At 43.5% G+C, this 16,225-nt stretch overlaps 1 protein-coding gene across 3 annotated transcripts in view; it reads right to left on the reverse strand.

Annotated features, from left to right (window-relative positions):
• The window catches only part of BABAM2 (BRISC and BRCA1 A complex member 2), a 308,015-nt gene that overhangs the window by 38,875 nt on the left and 252,915 nt on the right, over positions 1–16,225 (reverse strand). For all 3 annotated transcript variants that reach the window (XM_075925373.1, XM_025181003.2, XM_006115618.4), the window contains exon 11: positions 2,012–2,165. In XM_075925373.1, coding sequence (XP_075781488.1) covers positions 2,012–2,165 — 154 coding nt within the window. The remainder of the gene's footprint in view (positions 1–2,011; positions 2,166–16,225) is intronic.

The following is a 16,225-nucleotide window of genomic DNA, read 5'->3' on the forward strand; positions in this document are numbered from 1 at the left end:
GCCAGAAAAATCAGAAACTACCGGACATTGAACTTGTCCGGTATTTTCTGATTTTTTTTTTTTACCAGACAGAGTGCGCAAATACCAGACTGTCCGGTACAATACCTTAAACCTGGCAACCCTACCCAGTGGCCACCCTGCAGTGGCCACCCAGGGCGGGGGCTGCGTTAACCCCCACAGTGCCGGCCAGCAGCGCCCTTTCCCCCGCAGCTGTGGGGCCCTGCGTGGCCAGTAGCCGGGCTGGGCACGTGAATCCTGCTGCTGCCAGCTCTGCACGTCCTCCTGCGCTCACTGGCGCATGTGCATGTACCCTCCCCCAACCCGGGGCGCAATTAAACTGTCTGCCCAGGGCGCCGGAATGGCCCGGTCCGGCCTTGAGCACTTTGGTGCTTCAGTAAAGTAAAATAGTAGTTAAGGAAATATTAACTCTGTACTTACTATCTACTGAGATATAAATGTCTACGTTAGTCTTAGTTATGCTTGAGTTTATAAATTGCACATTCAGAAATTCCAAATCGTTGGGGTAGGTGTAAAGCAACTCATTGCTACACAGGGGAAGAGGGTAAAATGAGGCCACTGCTCCCCTCAGTAACCTCCAGACCCAGAACGGTGCAGGTGAGACTCTCCTGCACTCTGGGGAAACAGGGATCCATGTAGTATCTCTCCTTCAATTTGCCATGGGGAAGGAGTGCAAAGGCTTTAGCTGATAGGAGCAGCTAACAAAGCAGCCAAAGCAGGGAGATAGAGAGAGATTTCCACCAATGTGACAGAATTTTCTCTACCCAGTGTTGATTGGCTGTTGCAACGGTTCTCTTCCCCATTTTTCAATGTTGCTTCACTTCAGCTGCAGTCCACACCTGCTTTTTATCCCCTTTCTCAAGCTCTGCCTCGCATGCCATCTTCCTTTCAATGTTCTCTCCTCTTCACCTTTCTTTCTATTTAGTTTACTCCCTCCTAACTAAGCTCACCTAAACAAAATTACACAATGAACATAACAATTCCTGCCATCAAACTGCTGACGCTGCTTGTACGTTACACCCTGTTCCTCAAGCCCTGTCTCTGTCTTATTATTTAGACTGTAAGGTCTTTTGGGGTGAGACCACCTGCTGCCCGGCACCAGGCCCAGCCTCAGGGCAAGGCAAGCAAGGCTGTTGCCTTGGACCCTCGCACCTTCACGGCTAGCGTTGCCAGATGGTTGAAACAAAAATACCGAACACCTGCCCCCCCCCCCCCAAAAAACAACACCAGGAAAGAATTCTGTTGAAGAAAAGGGGGGGGGAGACCAAGTTGTTGAAAAAAAAAGCATTAAAGCAGCATGTCCCCTTTAAGAGTGAGTGCAGGGATAGGAACAGGGGAGTAGTTGAGCACTAAGACCCAGGGGATTCATTGCTTCCCTGTGGTCTTTTTGCCGGCAGCCTTGTGGAGCCAGGTAAACATGGGCTCTGGGGGTGTTGGGGGTTGGGGGGGGGTGCTGACAGAGGGGAGGCCAGGCGCTGAGTGTTTGTAGGGTTGCCAGGTGCCCGGCATTTTAGCCTTCTGGCTGGGGGAAAAAAATCAGAAAATACCAGACATCTTAGGTGTCCGGTATTTTCTGAATTTTTTTTACTGGACAGGAGGCGAAAATACTGGACTGTTTGGGTGAATACCAGACACCTGGCTACCCTATTCATGGCCCCGTGCTGCCTGGAGCCTGCCTGTCCCCGCCTGCGTTGGTCCCCGCATACTCTTGGCTGGGTCTCCCAGCACAAAGAGACCCCACTGGTTGGTCCTTAGACAATATCATAATAATTGATTATTAATAAAATAGAAACATGTAAGTTCCACTCCAATTTGTGACTATTAAGACTGCATTTGGTTATGACACAAATAGAACCAAGAAAAACACTAGACAGAAACAGTTTCACATTAGCAGAATGTCCAATGCATACAACTAAATCAATGCTCTAGTACTTAACAAAACATGGCCATCTAACAAATGAAACTTTTGGTACTAAATAAGAATTTAACTTACTTTGCTCTCTTGGCCATCTCATTGCCATCCCAGCGTGGGCTGTACGGGTAGTTTTTCTGGGCCTGAGAATATAGCTGTCCACTGTTAGTGAAGTGATAGACTGACTGAAATGTTAGAGTTGGCTGGTCTCGAGGAAAGTACAGGGGTAGATCAACTGCAAAGATAGGAAAAGAGATACCTTTTCTTACTTTCATCTTTCAAATGAATAGAATGGACACATGATTTTATGGTCATTTACGGGTTAATCACAGTATTTCCATCAATTCAATCTCACTCTCTTGTTTTTTCTCTTTCTAATGCAGTGGAGCATAATGCATTAAAGTCTTTGTTTTTCCAGCTCAGTTTTTATTTTCAGGAATGTTACACTCATTCTATTTTGTGAAAAAGAGCAGTATTGTACTAGAACCTTTCATATAATGAGTTGAAAGGACTTTATCAGCCAGAATTAATCCTTGCATCATGTCTGGGAGATGCAAGTATTACTATCCCCATTTTACAGATGTAAAAAGGGAGGCCCAGAAAGGTTAAATTATTTGACCACGGTCACATTGGGAGTTCCTTGCAGAATCTAGAACAGAACAAAGGAATCCCAACTTGTAGTTAGCCATGGTAGCAAACAAAACTACAAAGACATTGGTATCAGAAATGGTTTGCTCTTAAACATCCCCACAATTAGATCTTATCTCTTTTAACTCCCCTTGCTTATCACCACAAAAGGAAGGAGGCCATCTCAAGATTAGTCAGGCCTGTTAGATCAACAAACCAGTCTCCAACAGAGAGTATTCCAGAGGCTCTTCAGTTTGTAAAACTTAACCTTTTAATTGCCAAACATATTCTTAGCGTATAACATTTTCATGGGTCTTCTTTTATACATGGTAGACTTCAAAAATCTCTTTACTTTGTTTTAAGACCTTTCTTTACTCATACATCAACTTCTGTATTCACTTTTAAGGCCTGAGTCTGCATCCACTGAAATCAATGGCAAAACATGCATTATTTTTAGTCGTACAGGATCTGGCTGTCAAAGCACCCCACATTATTCCATTTAATATTTCAAAACTATTCATCCCACACCAACCCTAAGAGACAAAAGAACAAATTCTTTAGTCAGCTCACCAGTTTAGTTTTGCAAGACTGCAGATCATTTATGTGAATTTGGAACCCCAGAAATCTTCATTTGTGACTTGACTGTATACGCAATGAGACATCAAAGTTTCTGACTGATTAAGTCAGAGGTAGTATCAAAATAGAGGACGCTCATTGGCTGTGTCTAGACTGGCATGATCTTCCGGAAATACTTTTAACGAAAAAGTTTTTCCGTTAAAAGTATTTCCACAAAAGAGCGTGTAGATTGGCACGGATGCTTTTGTGCAAAAGCATCCGTGCCTAGTATAGACGCGCTTTTGCGCAAGAAAGCTCCAATGGCCATTTTAGCCATCGGGCTTTCTTGAGCAAAAAATTAAGGTGCCTGTCTACACTGGCCCTCTTGTGCAAGTATTCTTGCGCAAGAGGGCTTATCCCTGAGTGGGAGGGTCAAAGTATTTGCGCAAGAAGCACTGAATTCTTACATTAGAAAGTCAGTGCTCTTGCGCAAATTCAAGCGGCCAGTGTAGACATCTGGCAAGTTTTTGTTTAAAAAGTGGCTGCTTTTGCGCAAAATCTTGCTAGTCTAGATGCACCCATTGAGTGTAAAATTGCTGGGAATCATAGCAACTAAAATGGAAAAGCCCTGTTAAATCAGCTACACAGTTCTATGCCAGAGCAGGATTGTTCTCCTCTCTCCAATACATTTGCTAGTATTGTGTGTAATCTGTTGTTATCAAGATATGATGCTTCCACCACTTCCTTTGAATGCCTATTCCAGGGCGTAAGATATAGCAATCTCAGAAATGTGTTTTGATATTTAGCTTAAATTTTCCTATTTCAAATTATTGTTTTCCTATTCATGCTCCTTTTACCTCTTCTTTGGTTTAAATACTGAGCACCAAGCGCCAGTCATGCCTTCCATATATGTATGGTAATAAAGTACATAAAAACTTAATGCAATATTCCAACTGTGGTCTCAGGCTAAAGCAGATCAGTTAAGGTACTGATGTCTGGACAGTTCAGTGAACCAGTGTCTGAGTTTTATGTTGTGATAAGGCTCTGAATAACTGGAGGACTCAGTGCACACAAAAGTTTGCTTGATAGTTTTAAGAGGTAACATGATGGTGTGAATTAGTCTGATCAATTTTGAGGAAGAACATTAAGTACTACACTAAAGAAAAATAAAAGTTACATTCAAAGATTAAATACTTTGTCAAAGTCTTCTTTGGTAGCATGGCTAATGACTGATATCCCTGAAAAAGAACTGCCATACAATAAGCCACTTATCAGTAAGCAAACTACTTGTTCCTCCTCCTACTCACAGACATTCCTCTTATACCAAAGAATTAAAAGAGCTGCTCTGTGTAGAGCAATGAAAACCCATGTGACTGGTTCTCAGTTTTGAAGCTGGAAGTTTACTTTGTTTAGTGTTGTCTGTTTAAACTCCATTTGTTAGTACAGCCTCTATCTGCTCTCTCTACAATCAGTTCTTTGAGGAACACCCTCCTTCAAATAACTGTGCAAATAGTATGAAACTTGCTTATAAGTATGAATAAAGAATAGCAAACTCCAGTAAAGAAATTAAACCTTATTATCTTCATTTACTTCATTTATCTTTTTACTAGAGAATGTCAGGTCTCCATTAACTTAATTCTGAAAACTTCTCTCTATGTGAAGGAGGCAGTAACAGCATTTTTCCTCCCATTAACTAAAACAAAAGCTTTGTTTTTAAGAGAAAGTATCTAGCAGTAGATCTACTGTCTAAAAGCACAATAAAGACATTGCTGTCAGAGAAGCTCTCATTTTCTGTGATTAGCCTTTCATTTTTCAAAGTATTTTTTTCAACAAAAGGTACAGCAAGAGAAGAAAGAAAGAAAGAAAATGCTTCCTCCTTTGCTTAAGCAAAATATACACAGGAGTTTTCAGGAGTTAAATATGATGCAAATTGATGAACCAAATAATCAAAATAGGTACTGACCCTTCCTAGTCAAGAGCAGAAGCATATTGAACTTCATGCAAAATGCTGAAAAGCTATGGTGTCTGCCTTTGATTTCTAAAGCCATTGTCCACTTGGGAACACAGAGGATAACCAAAGCTGCCATTTTCTAAACCAGGGCTACGTCTACACTGGCGGGTTGTTGCGCCAAAAGTATGCAAATGAGGCTAAGCGTGGAATATCGCCGAGCCTCATTTGCATATCTAATGAGATGCCATTTTTGCAGAAGAGGCTCTTGCACTAGAAGGAGCTGTCTACACTGCCTCTTCTTGCGCAATGCCGTTATTCCTGAAAATAATCAGCGTAGCGGCACTGCGCAAGAGGGTTTTTCTTGCGCAAGAAGGGGCAGTGTAGATTGCTCCTTCTAGCACAAGAGCCTTTTCTGCAAAAATGGCAGCTCATTAGATATGCAAATGAGGCTCGGCGATATTCCACGCTTAGCCTCATTTGCATACTAATGGTGCAACAACCCGCCAGTGTAGACATAGCCCAGGTGTTTCTCTAATGAAAGATGTGAGCTGAGCCACATTAAGCAAAAATGTGACCCTAATTATGGAGCACAGAAACACCTGTAGTTCAAGTAAACAGGAAATGGACCTGAACTTTAATATGCTATACACATCTCAAGATAGCCAGCATAATATTATTTAAGTAGACATGAAAGGCCACAAGTCCACTGGAGTTCATAAACTAGTAGTTTCTAATGTCAAGTTTGAATTTGTTCTCACATTTTTTAGAGCACCTAAAATAAGCGAACATGTTATAGGTTAATATTTACAAGAGGTTTTGAAAATAAAGGGTGAATACGCCTGAACACACCTGTTATTTTTGTGGAGGTGGCAAAGGTGTGACAGAATATTTTGCCCTTTACTTGTTATACAAATTAGATAACTGTGAATTACAGAACAGAAAAAATCTGCTTCTGTATAGTATACAAGGGACTAGAGTTAAGTGTTGGTGAAAATATACCAATCAGACCATATTCATATTTTACTGTGTAGAATGCATCACAGTGTAAAATAAATCACACTTTCTCAAGTGAGCATCTGAATTGTGAAGATTACAAAAGCAAGCTTTGGCTTGGCATATTATTTAGCCACAGTATTTAGATACTTAAGAACCACAAAAAAGTATTCATGTTGAATGCAAGTGCTATTTCCAAATCAGAGCTGACTCACAGGTACCTTGGTGGTGTATCTGCAGACAATAAGTGGATGACTCATGTCTGTAAATTCCTGAAAGTGGCAATAGACCCCTTGCTTAGTCATCTTTTGCATGGGTGCTGTTTCATGAGCTTTGTAAACCATAATGAGGGATTTAACTCTTTACCAGTTTTTTTTCCTGCCATTCTAAACAGTACAAATTACATATCTAAAAATAACTTCATCTAGGTGAGTCACACATCACTTAACAAGCTTCCACAAGTCATATGATTAAATAGTAATATTTACTTATGAAGGTACAAATCTTGCTGTCGAGCTAATCTTGGTTTTAAAATAAAAGGGGTATCAAAGGAAGTGCCATTTACCTCTTCTTTCCCAGGAATAGAAATGCTTCACTCTTAATTGGTTCAGAAAAGTAAAGCTTCCTGGTTCAATTCCAGATTCACATTAATTTAATTATTTGTATTTTTTACTTTGTCTTTAAAAAAAATAATTTAAGAACACAACAACTGATCAGACCAGAGGTGCACATGAGTAGGGGAAAACAGAATGATGCTTATAACACTCAAGACTAAAATTACCAAACGTGAGTCTAATTACCAAATGTGAGTTGGAACTCCCTAATTTGGTAAAGCTCCCATCTTTACTCTGGCAAAACTTTTACAGTGTTGCTGATGAAGTAAACCCTGAGTAAAGGGTCTCATGATTCCCCTAACTTTTTATGCTGTGCTTATTCCAAAATAAAAAAGAAAACATGATTTGCACATCAAGAATGGATCACAGGACTTAATTAAAGTTTATAAATAGTTATAGTACTTTGATCATTTCTAAATATAAAAGAAGCTACAAAAACAACACAAACACATTTGAGTTTTTCTTGTTTTTGTGCTGTCATGTAATTTAATGTATACACTCGGTATATGTTCAATATTGCTAACTAAACGTCAAACCCTCGTTAACAGTTGCCTGAAAAATTATGCCATGAATTTGTGAGCCTCTTTTGTTTACCTTCTCAAAGGTCAATAACACTGATGTCTGGGACAGAGTTAATGTAATATGCAAATCTTTGATTTTTGATTAGATTGGTGGTCAATACATTCTTTTTGACATTTGATTTTATATTCCTTTTAGTAGTACAGTAGAACCTCAGAGTAACAAACACCATAGGAATGGAGGTTGTTCATTACTCTGAAATATTAGTAACCCTGAACAAAATGTTGTTGTTGTTCTTTCAAAAGTTTACTAATGAATATTAACTTAATCAGGGGGCTCAAAATCATGGCCATGTTTATATTTGAGAGAACCTGTTTTGAGTCAGGGGTCACTGAAAAGTCAGTTGGGGCCACACAAGTGAGATGCAAAAAACCCCAACTCCTCCAAAGCCTCACTAATGTGGCCCCAACTGTGCTGGTGGGAGCAGGGGACATGGTACTGAGGAAGGGTGCTAGTGGGTGCTGGGGCAGAAGACAGGGTGTCAGTGTAGGCAAGGGACAGGATGCTGGCGGGGGCAGAGGCCAGGATGCCAGTGGGAACAGAGTGCCAGTGGGAACAGGGGGCAGGATGTTGGCTGGGGCAGGGAATCCTTGGCATGCGCCTCCCCCCCCTCCTCCCCCAGAGGAGGAAAGCTCCAGCAAGAGCCTTTTCCTAGGGTTCCTCCCCCCTTCCCCGCAAAGGGGGAAAGCCCCGGCACGTGTTTCCCCCGGGACTCCTCCCTCCTTCCCTGGCACGCGCTTGCCCTAGGGACTCCTACCTCCTCCCCCGCAGAGGAGGGGAGCCCTGGTGCACGTCTCCCCTCCCCCCCCTCCAGAATCCCCAGCACGCGCCTTCCTCCGGGACTCTTATCTCCTTGCGGTGCGCCACAGACCTGGAGGAGGGGAGCAGGCAGCGCACTTCTGGAAACCCTGGAAGTGGCGCGCAGTTGCCGGACTTCCCTCCACCCTGTGGGAAGCCGGCACTACCTCCATTTTTGGAGGTACGTAGTGGGGCTTCTTGCAGGGCGGGGGAATTGTGGGGGGCCCTGAACGCCTCGCGATAGACTAGTTGGGCCCTTCCAATCGACCAGTCGATCACGATCGATGGGTTGGTGACCACGGACCTAAAGGGTCTCATTCTGTGGAGGTAGAAGACTGCTCTGCGGATGTCGAGCATGTGCATTTGTGTCTCAAAGGAGTTGGCGTGAGATTTGGCAAAGAATAAAGGTAAGTGTATTGTTTGATTAATGTGGAACACAGAGCGTACTTTGCGTAGAAATGTTGGATGTGTCCGTAGAGAGACTTTGTCCTTAAAAAAGATCATTAGTACCAGATGTAGGTCCCACAGTGGGTGTGGGGCAGCAATGTTGGGATATAATGCCTGTAGGCCTTTTAGGAAGCATTTAATTGTGGGATGTGCAAAGACCATGGTGTCATCAATGGTCACGCGGAACATTGTTATGGCTGCAAGGTGTATTTTAATTGAGCTGATGGAAAGATGGGATTGCTTAAGGCACAATAAGTATTGCAGATAGAGGGGCTGTCTCTGACGGTATGTTATGGGAGGAAGCCCAATGTATGAAACGAGACCATTTGTTACTATATGTCTTTCTCATTGTGGGGGCCCTGCTGCAGAGGAGCACCTCCTGTACCTGGTCTGAACATTGTAGTTCTATGCCCATAAACCAATGATGTACCATCCCTTGAGGTGAACCATGGAAACTGTGGATGTGGGGCTTCGGTTCCTGGTTGGAATAAAACGCTCAGATTCCATGGGAGTGTTTGGATGATGTAGAGCCATTCTGTTCAGGAAAGAAAACTGTGGCTGTCAAAGCTAACAGGGGGCTATGAGGATGACCCTCACTCTGTTCCTCCATATTTTGATGAGTATTCTGTTGAGGAGAGGAAAGGGAAAGAATGCATAGAGTAGGTGATCCCACTTGAGGATAAGAGCATCCCCAAGTGAGTCCTTTCCAATGCTCGACCTGGAGCAATAAAGTGGGCACTTTTTGTTTGCTCTGGTGGCAAGTATGTCTATATGGGGATACCTCATTGTGCAAATATCATTACAAGAACTGACGGGTCGATCTGTCACTTGTGATCTCATGGCAGGGCCCTGCTGAGAGTGTCAGTTGTCATGTTTAGGACACTGAGGAGGTGGCATGTGCTTATGGAGATACCATGAATAAATCACCAGTTCCATAGTGCTACAGCATCTGTGCACAGGGCGTGGGAACATGCCCCACCTTGTCTATGTAAAACATAGAAGTCGTACTGTCAATATATATTCTGATGTACCTTCTGGTGATATGAGGTAGAAAGTGTTGGCATGCAAGATGAACAGCCCTGGGCTTGAGGACATTAATGTGTAGCGCCCTCTCTGCCAGAGTCCATAGTGTGCTGCGTGGTTCATGAGGGAGGTATCCATGGTGATGACCACTGTAGGTTCCAGGGTTTGAAAGGGTATGCCCTGGCATAAATTGTCTTGTTTCATCCACCATAGTATTGCACTTTTTACTGTGCTGGGAGTTGACAGTGTTTTGGTTAGAGAGTGTAGGTTGGGCTTGTAGTTTGATCTGAGCCATCCCTGAAGGCACCTCATGAGAATAGGCATGCGTTTGGAACCATAGGGTTGCAGGACACCATGTGTCCCAGCAACTGTGGACAGTCATGAACTGTGACCCATGGCATTATGTGCAGCACTTGGACTAACTCGTGGATCTTTAGGAATCTGTTGAGAAGTAGAGAAGCTATGGCTGAGGCAGAGCTGACTTGCACCCTGATAAATTGTATTGACTGAGTTGGCATCAGTAATGATTTCTTTTTGTTGATCAGCAGTCCCATCTATTGGAAGCCCTGTCGTACCAGGTAGATGCAACGATAAGGAGTCCTCTCGAGTTCTTGCCCTGATAAGGCAGTCGTTGAGGTACGGCTATATTGTGACATCCTGTTTTCTGAGGTGGGCTGTAACCACCGCTAGCATCTTGGAAAATACCCTTGGCACTGTAGAAAGTCTGAAGGGTAGGACCGTGTATTGGTAGTGCTATGTACCTGGAGTGAAATGGAGAAACCTTCTATGAGCAGGACGAATAGGCACATGACAATATGTGTCCTGTAAAGTGAGAGACAAAAAACAATTGCCCAACTCCAGAGAGGGAATAATGGTGGATAAAATACCATTTTGAACTTTTGCCTTTTTATGAATTTGTTCAGGGCTCTCAGGTCTAAGATTGGACACCAACATCCAGGGGTTTTTTTTGAGTGAGGAAGGAATGAGAATAAAACCCGGTTCTCCAGTATTCTGGGTTCTATAGCATCCAGTTGTAGAAGGTGATCTACTTCTTGTTGTAATTTGATTTCATAAGAGGGGTCCCTGAAGAGGGATGGAGTTGGAGGGGGGAATGGATAGAAATGGAATGGTGTAACCGGATGAAATTGTTTCTGGCACCCATTTGTCAGATATTACGTGGTGCCATTTGTCACAGAATGGCAAAAGTTGGGAGATGAATGGTTTCCTAATGCTTGGGAGGGCAAGATGATTTTTGGTCTCTTGACAGATGTCTCAAATTTGCTTATCAGGCTAGGGCGGATGATTGGTGCTGTCTATGCTGTTGTCTTCATTGGCCGCATTGTCAGTATGGTGGGTGTTCTTTGGCATTTATATGTGAAGGGTAGATATCTCGGTCTCTAGTATGGTTGGAATCTATATTGCCTCTGCCTTGTTGCATGTGTTTGAATGCCAAGGGAGCAAAGCATGGCCCAAGAGTCTTTCATGGAGTCGAGGACCTCATTGGTTTTAGATTAAAAGAGCTTCTCGCCCTCAAACAGTAGATCTTCAATGGATGACAGGATTTCTCGAGGGATGAGGCTCCTCTTATAACAACTGCAGTAGCTGTTGCCCTTGTGGCCGTGTCTACCGCCTCTATGGCAGCTTGCAGGGCTGTCCTGGATATTGTGTGTCCTTCCACAATGATCGCTTTAAACTGGGGCTTCTTTGCCTCTGGTATATCATCAATAAAGTTATTAAACTTGTACAGTTGTTAAAATCCTATTTGCTGAGGAGTGCCGCATAGTTGGCTACTCTTAGCTGTAATGCAGCTGAGGTGGAAACCCTTTTACCAAACATGTCAACTCTTTTATTGTCTCTGTCTGATGGTGTGGAATGGTGTTGCTGTTGTTTATTTCTTTGATGAGCATCGTCAACGAACAAGGAGTTTGGCGGTCTATGTGTGAACAGGAACTCAGACTCCTCTGGGGGAGCATAGTATTTCCAATCTGCCTTTTTATAAGTTGGAGGAATTGAGGCAGGGGTTTGCCAGACAATTCTGGCAGGTTCCATAATGGCTGAGTTGATAGGCAAAACAATTCTGGAGGAAGGTGTAGCCTGAAGAATGTCGGTAAGCTCATGTGTGTCCTGCACTTCCTCCATTGCAATGTTGAGATCAGATGTGACTTTTGAAAAGTTCTTGAAAGGGGGTGAAGTCCTCTGTCATTGCCAGGGTTGGTGGCATGAGAACTTTGTCCATCATATACTATGAATTTGTGTCTAATGATGTGTCTGGACCTAAGTCATGAAGCTGCGGTTTATCAATTTCATTTTGTTCCCTCTGCATCATGGGAGATTGGAGTGGGGTAGAAAGTGCATTTATAGTATGTTTCCTCTTTGATTATTTCTTTTTATGATTTTGAGGCCATGGGTTCCAATACTGTCATTGTGGTGGGTAAGGCATGTGTGGTGGTAATATCCATGGATATGGAGTTCAGGGGGGAATGCCCACATTGGTAGGGTGGTGGGCAATATTGGCATGGGACAAATGTCCTGATGTCTCTGTGCAATGTGACAGCAGGAGTGAGAAAAACCCTGGTTCATCATCATCACCACTGGATAACAAAGTAGGTAATGACATGTATTTGAATGGTGCTGAGTAGGATAATTTGTCTGTAACTAGGAATGGAGAATTAAAAGTTGATGAGCCCTCAAAGTCTCTCTGGTGTAAGAAGCTAGGTACAGGAGTGAACGACATTGAGGCTATTGGTGCCGTGTTCAGTGCTGATGCTTGCTGTATTTCTGGCATAGAGATCACAGCTGGAGTAGTTGCCACCAGAATGGCAGGACGATGTCGATAGGCTGCGCTGTCAGCTGCTGCAGTGCTGTGGTGAGCGCTCTTGGTGCAATGATCTCAAGCGCTGAGTGGATCGTCCCCATACTCGGTGAAGCAGGCAATGAAAGGCCTGTAGCCTCCATATGAGTGCCGTGTGAGAGCCCAGTCAGCACCAGAAGTACCTGGGGTATCATACGTGCTGAGGCAGCGGTTTCTCAGCCTCTCTCACTTGCTTCTCAGTTGAACACTGTTTAGGTGACTGAACATCCTTTGGTAGAGAGGAGGCACGTCGGGATTTTTTTTAAACTTTGTCCTCTTTAGTTTTGGGAGACCCCTTGGTGCCTGGGTCGGAGGAATGGTGTCCCTTTTCAAGCATCTTTAAATGGAGGTTTCTGTCTGAGTACGTGCCTTAAGTTTAGCACAGTGTGCGCAGTCCCCTTGAACATAGGAGACATTTAACACACTTGGTGTGGCAGTCTGAGACTGGCATTGCCTCAATGCAGGCTGAGCAGTGTTTAAAACCAGGTGAGCCTATCATCCTGGGTGGGTAGCTGTAAGTGAACTAGGGAGAAGAATTTGGAAGTTAAACTAATCTATTTATCTACTATAACTACTGAGGAATGAAGAGCACTGCAGAAGTCCTTCTTGAGCCGGAGACGGTATGAAGGAACTGAGGGGTGGGTGGCCGCACGTGCGCAGTACTGCTGAGCAGTGCCCACGCGCCTTGCCTGCCGCCTCCCAATGCACTGCTAAGAAGAATCCGGTCTGTGGTGCTGGGACGCACCAACACTTGCATTGGAGCACCCCAAGGATGTCTCTCAAAGAATGTAAAGTTTTGCTGGTATGACTTTGCAATGCAGACCAGAGAAACAAAAGGTAGTTCATGGCCTAATCACAGAATGGCCTAGGGGAGGGATGTGTGGCAAAAGGACAGCTTGTCCCTGCCCAATTGAGTGATGTTGTGACCTGAGGTGTAGGGTCACACCGCAACTCATATTTGGCCTCCTAGACCAAACCTGAATGATGCTGACATACAACACATGGAGTGGGGAACAAGGCCTAGCCCCACTGGTCAGGAACTGAGCCACTGCTGAGCACAAGTGTGGAGTGGCTCACTCTTCAAACCAACCCCCTGCCTCCTGGACTTCCCTTCAGTGGTAACCTGTTTTGGAGGAGTGGGGAGGCCTCAGTTTCAGATTTTGTCCCATGCCTCCAAAAACCTCTGTGCATTCCTGCCTAATCTGTATCAATTTCCTTATATCCAGTCTTTATTTTCACCTTATTTCATCTCACAACCCACTGTTATCCCTCTATGTACCTCTTTAAATAGCTGCCTACTCCCTAGGGCTTAAATTTAGATTTAAAAATAAAGACTGATCCTGAGTATTTATATATTTCATCTGCACAATAAGAAAAATTAGAAACAAACCTTGGATTGTGAAACATGAAAATAAACTAAGGATGTTAAGAAGCAGGTAACTGACTAATCGTGTAGTCGATACAATTTGTATTGACTACATGATTAGTTGATAAGGGGAGGTGCTCTGTCCCAGGTCCTGCTATCTCCCCTGCTACCTCCAGGAGCTACCCCTGCTGTGGCTCTTCAGATTAAATGTAGTAGGAGCCAGGCATACAGGGTAGGTCCCAGACCTGGTGTAAATTGGGACTGAGCAATCCTAGCTTGCACCGGGTCCCAGAGCACTGCTCCTCTACCTCCCTTGCCTCTCCCACCCTGCACCGGCTCCTACTCCCCCGCTTCCTGCCTAAGATTCAGAGGCAGCAAGGGGAGGGAGGAGGCTACCTTTATAGGACCCTTAATCAGTGAAGCCCGCCCCCTAATCAGGGCTCAGCTTCTCTCCCAGCACACTGACCCTACAAGCCTCTACACATACAAACAATACAAATACAAAACCAAATACAAACTTCTCCTCCAAGAGAACTCCCACTCAAACTCCTCTGTTTACAGCTCTGTTTGCTGGCTCCTGCTCCACTTGCTGCTGTCTGTCGTAATTTTAAGTCTTGTCTACATGAACAGATAGAGCACTGCAAGCAGAAGTGCAAATCTACCCCATACTAGCCCGGTAAGTGGTCCATGTGGATCCTACTGATACATGATAAGTTTGTTAAAGCATTTTTATTTAGTCCTATTTGAAAAAGGATGAGCTAAAAGTGCATTAATGAGCTGTTAACACCTATTACTTAGTCTGTGGCAAGCTAGTGTGTGGTTGATTCATATGCCAACTTGCTGCAGTTTAACTATTCCTACATACAAAAGCAGTGTTTGTAGAGTTATAGGTTTCCAAAGCTGTAAAGTGGAGCTAGTAATGCCAACAGACATACCACATAAACCTTTTGGGAGGCTCACTAAAAAGTGCTAGTGATAGAAATGTAGCCGTGTTAGTCTGGGGTAGCTGAAGCAAAATGCTAGGGATTCATTTATGTTTTGGAATGACTTCATTCTATTACATTTCATTGAAAGGATTGTTCCACCTCCATACTGAGATTCATACAGTACATAATGAGTGAATGAAACCTCCTTTTGTGGTTGGAGCCCAGAAATACAAATGCACTTTTGTTCTGGTAGAGAGAACAGTAACACACAGAAGCACTGGGGATTAGGTAGACAGTCTACCGCCCACAGGAGGTTAATGACTGATGAAGAGTTTTAATTTTTTTTTTATAGGTATAACACACACACTTTATTTGAGGTGTATAAGAGACATTACCTGGCAAGCTATCTGGGCACTGGCTAGACCTTTGTAGTGATAACTGTTTAATATTTACTCCTGCTTCTATTCTGATATATTATATATGTACAGTTCCTTGTATGAATAACATTTGAAGGATAAAATATGTAACATTTTCAAATAAGACCATGAGTTATATATAATACCTTTCCTCGCAAAAGAGACGAAGGACAAAAGGATGATGCCGATAGGCTGCGCTGTCAGCTGCTGCAGTGCCGTGGTGGTCCCTACAGACTATGGACCCAATTCAGACCATGAGTGCAGGGACATGACAATTGTACCCTCTGTGTAAATTAGGAGTTACACTAGGGGAGACATTCCTCGCTGGGAGAAGGTAGGTGATGTATCCTCCAACTGGGGTTTTACTAAAGCAAGCAGCTTTCACAAACTCCTTATGGGAGCACCAGTGGTGAAAGCTTCATAAGAGATACGCTGATTTAGTGCAAGTATCAGAGGGGTAGCTGTGTGAGTCTGAATCTGCATAAACAACGAGAAGTCCTGTGGCACCTTATAGACTAACAGATTTATTGGAACATAAGCTTTCGAGGGCAAAGACCCACTTCGTCAGATGCGTCTTTGCCCACAAAAGCTTATGCTCCAATAAATCAGTTAGTCTATAAGGTGTCAAAAGACTTCTCATTGTTTAGGCTGATTTAATGCAGTTACTGATAAGCATGACCTGGCCTAGTCACCAGTGTGTTTGGGCCTGCAGTGGCTGGGTCCAGAGCCCTCAATGGAACAAAGCTTATAATTGGCTTGGCTACTGTATCCTACCAAACCTCCCTTGATTTTCTGATGCTGAAAACCTACAGCTTATGTTAAACTGGTTTAAAGTGCAGGATGAAGGGGTGAATTTATCAATTGGTTGGAAATGCAGCAGCCATCCTCTGTCAGAGGCACTATGGTGGTAATATTTTTATGGGAGAAGAAGAAAGAATGAAGGATAACGGTCAACTGAAATTACTGCAGGAAATTAGGTCTGTAGGGTCACTTGCATTACAATTTGGTAAATGTATATTTGGACTGCTGCAGAAGGTCCATAGGATCATCAAAGGAACACTGTTGACTGGAAAGCTGCAACCAGTTGATTTAAAAAGTGAATTAAAAGCAGTTCATGGTGCGCTATGTGTCCCTGAGGCCCCTGTCAAT

The sequence above is a fragment of the Pelodiscus sinensis genome, chromosome 3, assembly GCF_049634645.1.
Source record: "Pelodiscus sinensis isolate JC-2024 chromosome 3, ASM4963464v1, whole genome shotgun sequence".
Classification (NCBI taxonomy): Eukaryota; Metazoa; Chordata; order Testudines; family Trionychidae; genus Pelodiscus; species Pelodiscus sinensis.